Genomic DNA, 11,847 nt, shown 5'->3' on the forward strand with positions numbered 1-11,847 from the left:
TTCACCATGCCGAACGGAGAGGAGGACTCCGACGACGAGCCACAAGGTGGATCCGGTAAGACTCTCTTCTCCTCTTTTTTTTTTATTTTTTTTGCCTACTTTCGTTTAATAGATTTGTAAACAAAAATAAAAAGAAATAAAAAAGAAACTAAAGAACAAAATGAAAACCAAGAGAATACGATCGAAAATCAACCTTTTTTTTATATTTCTGAAAAATCCTCGGTACAAGAATGGGGATCCCTCCTTTTACAATTTCTTTCGACCTCTATTTTTAGCCAAAAAAAAATCAGATCGAATCCAAAAAAATCCCCCCCCCCCCATTTTAATGAACATGAGGCATTTATATAGCCCAAAATCCAAAGAAAAAAATACAAAGAATTTCATTTTTTGGTGTTTTTCTTTCTTGTCCTTTGTCTTCTTTTGCAGGCATAGAGTGGTGGAGGCAAGTGGGTGTCTTGGTGGCGACAACCTGGTCTGGCGGGCCAAGGTGGGGCGGCTAGGGTTCTTCTCCTCCTTTTTTGCTGAAAATTGTTTAGGTTTAAATGGGCTTAGGATTTTAGTCTGTTGGGCTAAATTGGGTTTGGTTAGGGTTGGTTTAAGTTGGGCCAAAATTGGGCCTCAACACTTCCCATGTTTTTTTGTTTTGGGGATTTGAAGTTTTAGGCTCCCTTTATTTGCCAGTAAAATATTTGTTTTTAGGCTCCGAAATATGATTTACTTTTCTGGTGTTTGAATGAATCTGTATAAAATATTTTTTTGTTTTTTGACAGATTTCCTGAAAATATTTTCCGAAAAAGCTCTTTTTACATATATTAATAAATTCATATTTTAAATTATTTTTATATATATTGCAATGATTTATTTATAAATAAATAAATACAAATGTTCTGCTACAAGTACATTAGTGAAAATTGAAAATATTGATCAATCCCTTAAAGGGTTGAAACAGGCCAAAACTCAACAGATACCGAATATCTTCCAATACCTAATTTAACATTCACATAAACCATAGCAATTGTATCAAATTAGGAGAAATGTAGTGATTGCATTTTGCTGGAGCAACAAAATCATTTAATGACATTAACCGGCAATGGTCACATTGACCAACGAAAGTGTTGAACAAGACTAACAAAATTTCAGCTCAAAAGATAAAAACCAATCATAACTGGCATCATTAACGCCATATCTCATGTCATTCATGCATCACAGCATCCTTATTGTCAAAATAATTCCGACAAGTATAGGAATTGATCAAATTCACTAAGATAACAATGACCAATTCCTCTAGATAACATTACCAGCTTTTAATTGTTATTTCTTAGCTTGTGATGTAGCGGTGAGCTTGGTAAGTACAAAGCAGTCTGGGAGGGTCAATGTTTGTGTAATACTTCTTGATTGTCTCTGTGATTTCAAATCCAAATTTCTTATAGAAGTTGGTGGCATCTTCGTTGTTTGTCTGAACATGCAAGTAGATTTCCGGTATGTTTTGCTTCGAACAGAGATAAAGAACATGGTTCAATAGCCTTGTACCTGCATAAATTAAAGATTTTTAACGAACTATGGCTTCTATTTAGAATCAATGAGAACATAATTTTTCAGCAAAAACATGCTGAGGCAGTTTAGTTACACTCTACATTTCTTCATCGTTGACCTCATTGCAATTTGCAAAAGACAACCATTATTGTGCCACTGAACATGTGCAGATATTTTAAGAGCGCAAGTGAAACCAGAAGTGATCCGATTCAAATTATAGGTATTGATAATGTTAAAGGACAATACTAAGATCATCCAATTAGCAATTAGTTTCTTGCATGACCTATTCCAAGGAAATGTTGTTTGTCTACTCACCAATTCCTAGCCCACGATATGGTGCTAAAACACCCAATGTCATGATGTACACACGGATGGCCCCACCTTCCTTCTTTTCCAGCCGGCAAGCAATTGATCCGACACAGATGTCACTGTAATATGCTGAGTTAGCATGCAAAAGAGTGATTGTTAGAACAAAATACTAATTTTTGGATAACACAGGCTATTCTCCAACTTACTCTCATCAGGTCTCAACTCATGTAATAGCTATGTATAACAATCACATCATCTGTTACGTGAATATGCATGCGTCACCACAAACAATTTATTCCGAGCCATCAAATTGAATAAAAAATAATTAATTACAGCTTTCTAACCATCAATGTGTAACATAGTAATTGATATCATATGATGAAGCCACTATGACAGGGACATTACAAACATGCTCTGCACATTCATAAGATCATAGAGTTAAAAGAGGATAGAGTTGCTCCAAACTTCAATTGAGTGTATTTCTTAGAGCATGACTTGAAGATTAAGGAGAAAATAAAACAAATATGCAGTTACCAAGACAGAAGGAAACGATAAGATAACTTCTCTCCAAAAAGTAACAGGTTTTGAAATTTCTACAGTTTCTGTGAAAAGATGTAGACCATCAAGCTCAATAGGTGCCCTCCAATGCAAGGCAGCAAATTTCAGAATCAGGAAGTCTTTAGCCAGGGTTTTTATGACTCTAAAGTTCGCCAGAAACTTCAGAGATAGCTACTACCCGCTATTTAACAGTGTAAAAGCAATGCAGGATAAGGAAGGATGTATTAACGTTACACAATATGCAGAAGATCATGGAAGAAAAGGTGACTGGACCAGCTAAGATTGGTAACATAAATATTCGAGCGTAAGGCAGCACAAGCACAACAGCTGAAGCAAAGAGTGTTTTTGAGGCATGTTTTCATGAGGATGACTGGTGACACGCATTTTTAGAGTTTAATAAGCCCAGAATATTGACCATTGAAACCAAAACACAATAAATAGATCAAGCAATTCAATATAGGTCGGGTTATCTAACCTAAACTATCTAATCCAACAAGGAATTGCTTCAACCAATGATCACATGAGAAGACACTAAACTGATAACCGAAAACATGTTAACGGTATCGAAGGTCACTCATGTGTAGGTTGTAGTTTCAAGACAGCCAAGTTCATCATTCAGTAACTTGAAACATCAAGGATAAAGTTTCTAGTCTTGGAGAATCTATACATATTAAACCATTTTCCAATCATGTATAATCAAATGCCAATATAAATCAAACTAGCCCATAAAAGGCCATCAATCTTCCGACTCAAAGAACCAAAAAGCCAAAATCAAACGCAGAAATCAAAACCAACAAAATAAATTCCCATAATAGGATACTAACTACATACGCAGAGGGAAAGAGAACAACAATAAAATTCCCAATAGATGGCATATACTAAAGAACACAAAAGAAAAAAAAAACAGTGCAAAGAAAATGCCAAACAACATTGGACCAACCAAAAAGAGTTCAACAACTTTAAAAAGAAAAAAAAATGAAAACCCAGAAAAAGATTAGGAAAAACGGAGCAAACCAAGCTTGGTGAATTCCCCAGAAGCGAGAGCATCGGCGTAGTACTTATCGTTGTAACGAACAGGGAAGAGAGCTGTGTTGAGCTTCTTCAGCTGCATCACGTTCTTGCCCCTCACTCCATCAAGTGATATTGCTACTTCTCGCCCAGCCCCCATTTCTTAACTCCTTTGCGATCTATTTGGTCTAATAAAACAAAAGATTTGCAGAGGGGATGTAATAATGGTGTGGTGAGGGATTGTACAGACAGACTTAGATTTCTTGTATGTGACAAAAGAGGAAGGGTAGAGGTTGGCTTTTCAATTTACAGCGACAATGGAGGGATTCGCTACTCATAGAACTTGGGGTTTCTCGTTTCCCTGAGAAAGACCCAGCGAAGTGGAACCTCGATTTGCCTGAGAAAGAAGAGAGCAAACGAAAAAGCAGCCTGAGAAGAGAAGATATGCGAGAGTAAGAAGATGAAGAACAAAAGAAGGAGAAGGAATGAAGAAGAATGAGATGGAAAATGATTTCAGGACCAAGAATATAAAAATACAGTGCAAAAGCGTGAACGGCAGGATTCGAACCTGCGCGGGCAAAGCCCACATGATTTCTAGTCATGCCCGATAACCACTCCGGCACGTCCACTGGTTTGTTGGGTACCGTCATAATTTATTTAATATAGTATTCTTTTGCATACCACCACAACCTACGTTTCATCCTCTTTTTGAATTTAAAAACAACCATCTCATTTATCATAAATATTTAAAAATTCATTTTTAAGATTATCTAAAAATAAAAATATTACCATCTCTTAATCTTTTTATAAATTGGAAAAAAAAATCAACGAAAATTTTAATTTAATTAAATTAATTAAATAATTTATACTCATTTCAAGATATGTAATTGTCCATAAAAAAAAGTCAAAAAATGTTGTCTCCAATCAAGGATTGAATTGTTTTCTTATTTTCTACTTTTATGGTTTAGGATATGGAGATTGGAGAGAGACATTTGCATTCTCTTATCATTTTCTGTTGCCTGATCAGGGTATTCACAATTCTTCACATATCGTAGAATATCATGATACCAAGACAATCGTCTCTCTCCTCTTCTTCATCGATATTGCATCAATGAGCTAGAGCCTTACAAATACTCATCTGGATTAGCTTCATGTCCTCCTGCTTATTTACTTTGATCAAAGAAGCTAACGTAGCCAAAGCGTCATCCGTTTGGTTTTCATTTCGTGGGAGATAATAGAAAGTGATATCATCAAACACCCTATTTAAATCCAGAACTAGCTCTCGATAGTTAATCAACTTTGGGTCCCTTGTTTCCCATTCACCCTTAAGCTGATAGATTACTAGCGCAGAATCCTCATGTATCTCCAGTACTTTGATTTTCCGTTCGATGGCTGCACGGATTCCCATGATACATGCTTCATATTCTGCCATATTGTTTGTGTAATCAAAATCCAATTTACAAGTGAATAGATAATGATCTCAATTTAGGGATATCAAGACTGCCCCAATCCCATTACCAACAGCGTTTGACGCCCAATCAAAATTCAGTTTCCAATGATGATCTTCTGGAATGTCTTCTTTAGTAGTTGCCACATACATTAGATCTTCATTAGGGAAATCAAAATTCAAAGGCTCGTAATCTTCTAAAGCTCTACTAGCTAGAAAATCTGCTATTGCACTCCTTTTCACAGCCTTCTGGTTCACATAAACTATGTCGAATTCAGAGAGCAGAATTTGCCATCGGGCCAGGCTTCCACTCAAATCAGTTAACTCTATCATATACTTTAGAGGGTCCAGTTTTGAGATTAAACAAGTCGTGTGTTATAACATATACTGCCTCAATCTCCAAGTGGTCCAAACCAAGGCACAACATAATTTCTCAATTGGCGAGTATCTCATTTCACACTCAGTGAATTTCTTACTGAGGTAATATATCGCCCTTTCTTTCTTTCCCGTTTCATCGTGTTGACCGAGTACACATCCCATTGAATTGTCAAATACTGTCAAATACAATATCAATGGCTTACCAGGATTATGTGGTATTAGCACTGGAGAATTGGACAAATATTGTTTAACCTTGTCAAAGGTTTTCTAGCACTCATCATCCCACACACCTGGGTTGTGTTTCTTGAGAAGGCGAAATATGGGGTCACATTTCTCAGTCAGTTATGAAATGCACCGGTGATGTAATTTAGTCTTCCCAGGAAACCTCAAACTTCCTTATGAGTGCACGGTGGAGGCAATATTTATATAGTCTTTACTTTGTCGGGGTCGACCTCAATTCCCATTTCGTTGACTATAAAACCCAGCAATTTTTCTAACCTAGCTCCGAAAGTACATTTTGTTAGATTGAGCTTTAGCTGAAACTTCCTAAACCTCAGGAACAATTTTCGCAAAACCTGTATATACTCCTTTTCTGTTTGGGATTTTACGATCATATCGTCGACGTAGACCTCAATTTCCTTGTGCAACATGTCGTGAAACAAGGTTACTATGGCTCTTTGATGCATTACTCCTGCATTCTTCAACCCGAATGACATCACCATATAGCAGAAAGTCCCCCATAAGGTTATGAATGTGGTTTTTTTTATGTCTTCAAGATGAATCTTTATCTGATTGTACCTAGAGAAACTATCCATGAAAGAGAACAGTGAGTAACATGCTGTGTTGTCCACCAAAGTGTCGATGTAAGGTAGTGGGAAGTTGTCCTTTGGGCTAGCCTTGTTTAAGTTCCTGTAATCTACGTACATCCGCACTTTTCTATCTTTCTTAGGGACGGGGACAACGTTGGTTACCCATTCTGAGTAATTAACAACTTGCAATAATCTAGCATCAAATTGCTTCCAAACCTCTTATCTTATTTTTACTGCAACATTGGGTCTCATCCTTCGAAGCTTTTATTGAACAGGCTTGCACTCTTCCTTTATGGGGACGCGATGCACCGTAATATCAGCGCTTAACCCAGGCATGTCCTAATACGACCACGCGAAGATATCTTTGAACTCTTGCAGTAATTCAATAAGGTCCCGCCTTGTTTCCTCAGTTATGCAAGTTCCAATGTTCACCTTCCCTTATTCTAAGGTCACATTCTCGACTGTCTCATTATGGGGTAAAATATGTTTCTCTTCCTGCTCTACCATCCTTAACAAATCTGAAGGTAAGCTATAGTCTTCATCATATTCAAAATCCTGAGATCCTTCCAGACACATGTCTCGCTCAAAAGGGAACTCTGAGTCTATAACAGCGTCACGCATGTCATTGATATCTAGAGACCTATTGTTGGCATGAAAGTATAGCCAAGAAAAATAAAAGAATCTAATAATAGCGTATTTTTATGGCATGATTAAATATAAAATGCAATAAAAGAATATTTGCTTAAAGTAAAAGAATATTTACTCGGAATAAGATATAAAGGAGTATTTATATTGACATAAAAATGTTTTGAACACGAGCCTATTTCACAAAAGATTATTATTGTTTCTAGGCTTTAAAACAACAAGTGTGTTTTTAACATTACTCTGTATTAGCTCTAAAAACTACAAGAATTTCTTCCACAGTCCAGTTGTTCAGAACACTTCCAAGCTCATAAGGGCAAATGTTTGCTAGGTCTCTTTCCATCACCTTCTCTTCAGATATGATGTTGATGTTCAGACTTTTCATCAAATCTTCAATCGTTCCTTCTCCTGTCATCTTCGGCTCAGGATAGATAATTCCTCCTGACACAAATGTATTGGAAATATGGGGAAAAGTTATCGGCTCTCATTTGACCCTTACCCCACTCAATCGGGCTCTTCGTCTCTATTGCCTCTTTTCCATCTCCCTTCTCTTTTGCTTCGCATCTGGCTTATACCCTAAGCCAAAACGATCCTGTTTATCAACCAAAATTGGCACCTCAACTCGTCTAAGAAGATACTTTCTGAGTCCCCTTCCAAGCAATGCTCATTTTCCCACTGTTAGTTGCAAGCTCATTCTTATAGCCTCAGATATTTTTGGCATCGGGACCCTGCCCCTTTCAACGATGAAAGTTGCGTTTACAAACTCTAATGATCGAAATGAACACTCTATTGCCTCATTATCATTTTCTATATATGGCGTATCACTAGTGACGCATGCAATAATGTCATCTTCTACATTTATCGTTATCAGTCGGCCCTCTACCACCAACTTTAGCTTTTGGTGTAATGATGATTGTATTGGCCCTACTAAGTGAATCCATGGCCTCCCCAATAGGCAATTATAAGAAGGCTTGATATCCATGACTAGGAAATCTACTTCGTATGTGTTCGGTCCGATCAGAAGAGGCACTTTAATCCTTCCCATTACCTTCCTTTTGGTGCCATCAAATGCTCTCACTATGTTTTGGCATGACTTCATATGAGAACTGTCTATTGGCAACCTATTCAATGTGGATCGGGGCAAGACATTTAATGCTGATCCATTATCAATTAGTACTCCCGGTAATGTATACCCCTTGCAGCGAGTGGTGATGTGCAGAGCTTTGGTGGATACCATGCCCCCAGACGGTATCTCATCATCACTGAAAGAAATGAAATTGTCAGCACTTATGTTGCTGATAAGACGGTCTAGCTTGTTTACCGAAATGTCATCAGTGACATAAGTTTCGTTCAACACATTCATCAATGCATTACGGTGTACCTCCGAATTTAAGAGTAGAGCTAGCACCGATATGCGCGTTGGTTGTTTGTGTAAATGTTCTACAATGCTATACTCGCTGTGTTTTAGGAACTTCAAAAATTCCTTAGCTTCCCTCTTATTTAGAGGCTCAATAACCAGTGGTCCTGACCTTTCTTCCCCCTGTTCAATCATCAAGGACTTCCCTTTTACAAGCTTGGCTTTTGTATCTGATGTGTTGACCGGACTCCCTTTCTCCTAATAACGCCACATTGCAGTTATAATTCCAAGGCACCCTTTTGTTATCCTTACAAGGAAAAGCCGCGGGTGTCTGAATTACAACTCTCGGTGTAATTTTTGCTCCAGCTTCATTAATTCTTAGTCGTGAAATAATCACCACCGGGTGATTGACCTCAGAAACATTCTCCATCGACCCCTCCTCCGAGGTGCATACATCTTCCTCCTCAGTAAATTGAAAGAAATCCAGCTCTTTGTTGTCCATTAGACCTTGTACCAGGGCTCCGAATTCATCACATGTTTTAATCTCATGGTCCTCCTTATTGTGGAACTCACAGTAGTTCCTCCCCTCTCGGGATTTGCTCCTCAAGTCTTGCGTGATCAACTCTCTTTCCACCATCTTTTTCCAAACCTCCCTCAACGGGGTTTTCACTTCTGTAACATCCAACTTAAATTTCCTCCCCATATTCTCGACTATCAAGTTTACCCCATTATCAGTATGGTTGGGTAACGGAATTCCTACACCAGGTGCATCATCGAATTTCACAACACCCATTTTGACGAGCCTTTCGACTATCTTTTTGAAAGAAGTGCAGTTCTCTATCGAGTGTCTCGTGATTCCTGCATGATATTCACATTGGGCACTTGCATCATGCCACTTGGGGTATGGGGGTTGCAACGGTCTTAAGTAGAACGGGGATACAACGTGTGCATCGAATGAACATTTGTACAGCTCCCGATACGTTATCAGAATGGGAGTAAACTGGGGCTTCTCCGAGTTCTGCTTTGTATTAGGCTCTTGCCTTGACGAAACTTGCTGGCCCATGGCTACCGCTTTTGGCTGGTTTACCGTGATTGGTTTCGTATAACCCATACTTACATTGCTGACTTCATTTTCTCTCTTTTTCGGGGCTGACCTCCTGGTGCTTTCCCCAGCCTCTATCTTTCCGCACCTTATCCCATTATCTATTATTTCACCGGACATTACTATGTCTGCGAAACTCTTAGTTGCACTCCCCAGCATGTGATTAATAAAAGGTGCCTTCAAGGTATTAATGAAAAGCATGGTTGTTTCTTTTTCCAACAATGGCGGTTGGACTTATGTAGCAACTTCGCTTTAAAAATATGTGAACAAATCGAGTTGGATTTTAAGATTCACTTGTTCCAAAGGAATAAAATATCACATCTAGCACGTTAGGACACGATATTTTAAACCTCCAAAAACTGAGATCACCTCACACAACAAAATTAAAAAAGGGTATTCGGTTATTTGGTCCAACGATAAACCGAAACCCAACACGTTAGGGCACGATCTTTCGAATTTCCGAACATAGAACATTGCCTTGTTTTGAAGTTTAGACAACACAAACGAAATTTTAAAGGGATATTCGATTATTTGAACAAACAGAAAATCGAAACCCAGCACGTTAGGGCACGATTTCCTGAATTTCTAAACATCAAACATCTCTTTTATTTTATAAAGCCGGCTCAAAATGCATCAATTTGATTTAAAATAAATTGGAAATTTTGGATCAATAAATTGAAATTTTCAATTGTAGTGTGACACTCACAAAAATTTCAATTATACAAATGAGGGACAATATATGAAAATAAATAAAAAACAAATTAAAACATACACAACAGTAATAAACCCACGTCATACATTATGCAAATGTTTACATTGACATTCAAGAACTTATGTACCCAAGAAACGATTTTCAAAGAAATATAGAACCAATTAACACAAATAAAATGCAACAGATGTTAAAACGATGATAAACATGTTTGAAATCAATGATGCGAAATCAAATAAGAATTTTGAAATTATAATACATACAACAATTTAAAATTAATTTAAATAAAATTTTATGATAAGTAATAAATGTGAAAGTTTGAAATAGAAAAAAAAGATAAATAATATATAGAATAATAACATACAAACAAATCTTAAAATAAGTATTATATGAAAAGAAATTTACGTTTAGTAATATATAAATGAATTTTAACACAAATATTATAAGGTAAAATAATATACAAAACAATATATATGAAATGGAAAAACTTAATATTAAATAAAGTATATGAAAATATTATTAATATATGAAAGTGTTTGAAATAAACAAATATATGTGTATATATATATATAAAGGTACGAAAATAAATTTCATATAAATCTCTAAAGTATAAAATTATATAAGAGAAATCAATAAATTATATAACAAATCAATGTAAAAATATACAAAAGGAAATTAAAACAGTACAAGATACCATGTTAAAATAATATATATTTTAAAAAAAAGAATAACTAAACTTAATTGAAAGAAAAGCAAAATCAAAAGGGTAATTTATAAACAAAACAAATCATTTAAACCAAATTGAGGGCCAAAATAAAATGCGTTCAAATATTCAATGATTAAAACTGTAAATAACCCAAACCCCAAAACGCTGCGTGTAAGCACGGATTGAATTAGAACAGCATGGACTAAATTGCAATAACACAAAAACTTCAGGGAAAGTTTAATAAAACAAATAAAATGCAAATAGGGGCTAATTAAAAACTGGAACAAATGGAAAGGACTGGCCGCGCAAATTACTCATTTAAGGTAAAATGCGCAGACCAAATCAAATGCGCGTGTTTTCTACTCCCACCCCCCAATGTTGTTTTTTTTTTAATTAAAACATATTTTTATTTTAAAAAAAATTTGATTGAAGGTTTTAAAAAAGAAAAAAAAAAAGGTTTCTTCATTCTCTGCTAGGGCTTCATTTGCATGCCCCAATGGTTGCCGCAGCACCAACGCCACTTTCGGTGGCCAATGACGCCGAGAAATGAGTCTTTCAACCCCGATCCAAGGCTGTATTCTGGTAAGCCTTCCTCTTTCCTCTCTTATACTTGTTTTTATTGTAGATTCGAATAAAAAAAGGAAAAAAAAAAACAAAATAAAAAATAATGGTAAACCACCTCTGATCTGTAATTTTCTCACTTACTTTTGTTGATTTCTATATATTTGTTTGATTTTCAATCCGTGTTCTATTCCTCTGGAAAAAAGGAAAAAAAATCATCCTTTTTACAATCAAAATTGAAGGCTTTATAGCCAAATACAAACAGTTGCTCGCTATTCTCTTGCTCAATTTACAGATCGTGAAGACGTGAAGCGGAGCGCACAGACGTGGGGCGTGCAATAAGCGAGCTGGGGGCCGTGCTTGATGTGCCGACGTGCGTAGTGGCTGTGGCGCAAGGCAAATAGAACTCTAGGGCTTGCTGTTTCTGAAAACGATTTGGGCCATTGGGCTTGTGTAACCAAGTATTGGGCCATTGCAAAGTTTTTGGCCTGGTGTAATTAGATTTGGACTGTTGTTTTGTTTTATTTTTCTGTATATGTATGGGCCCGGGCTAAAAATTGAGTCTACAGGGGTCATTTGTATTTTAAGTTTACGTTTTCAGGTTAGGTCATTATAAGTTTTAGTTATTATGTGTTTGAAGTGTTCCAAATTCTAGTCTGTTAAAATACGTCTGTCTCTGTACTCAGACAAAATTTGAAATTTAATCTTTGTACTTAAAAATATCAAAA

General features: G+C 36.4%; 2 protein-coding genes, 1 long non-coding RNA gene and 1 other non-coding gene across 4 annotated transcripts; 1 reads left to right on the forward strand and 3 right to left on the reverse strand.

Annotated features, from left to right (window-relative positions):
• Nucleotides 1–1,048: 1,048 nt before the first annotated feature.
• LOC108453089 (uncharacterized) lies at nt 1,049–3,978 on the reverse strand. Its single transcript, XM_053027858.1, has 3 exons — nt 3,415–3,978; nt 1,849–1,971; nt 1,049–1,530 (listed from the first exon to the last, which is right to left on the reverse strand). The coding sequence occupies exons 1-3, from the start codon at nt 3,566–3,568 to the stop codon at nt 1,319–1,321; spliced, it is 489 nt and encodes a 162-aa protein (XP_052883818.1). The 5' UTR covers nt 3,569–3,978; the 3' UTR covers nt 1,049–1,318.
• TRNAS-AGA (transfer RNA serine (anticodon AGA)) lies at nt 3,956–4,037 on the reverse strand. Its single transcript has one exon. It is a non-coding gene; the product is annotated as a tRNA-Ser (tRNA).
• A 3,311-nt stretch (nt 4,038–7,348) lies between these two features.
• On the reverse strand, nt 7,349–9,302 carry LOC108451642 (uncharacterized). The gene is made up of 2 exons (XM_017749307.1): nt 8,382–9,302; nt 7,349–8,299 (listed from the first exon to the last, which is right to left on the reverse strand). The coding sequence occupies exons 1-2, from the start codon at nt 9,300–9,302 to the stop codon at nt 7,349–7,351; spliced, it is 1,872 nt and encodes a 623-aa protein (XP_017604796.1).
• Nucleotides 9,303–10,912: 1,610 nt separating this feature from the next.
• Nucleotides 10,913–11,847, forward strand: LOC108453091 (uncharacterized). The gene is made up of 2 exons (XR_001866508.2): nt 10,913–11,140; nt 11,415–11,847. It is a non-coding gene; the product is annotated as an uncharacterized LOC108453091 (long non-coding RNA).

This window comes from Gossypium arboreum, chromosome 5 (assembly GCF_025698485.1).
Source record: "Gossypium arboreum isolate Shixiya-1 chromosome 5, ASM2569848v2, whole genome shotgun sequence".
Classification (NCBI taxonomy): domain Eukaryota; kingdom Viridiplantae; phylum Streptophyta; class Magnoliopsida; order Malvales; family Malvaceae; genus Gossypium; species Gossypium arboreum.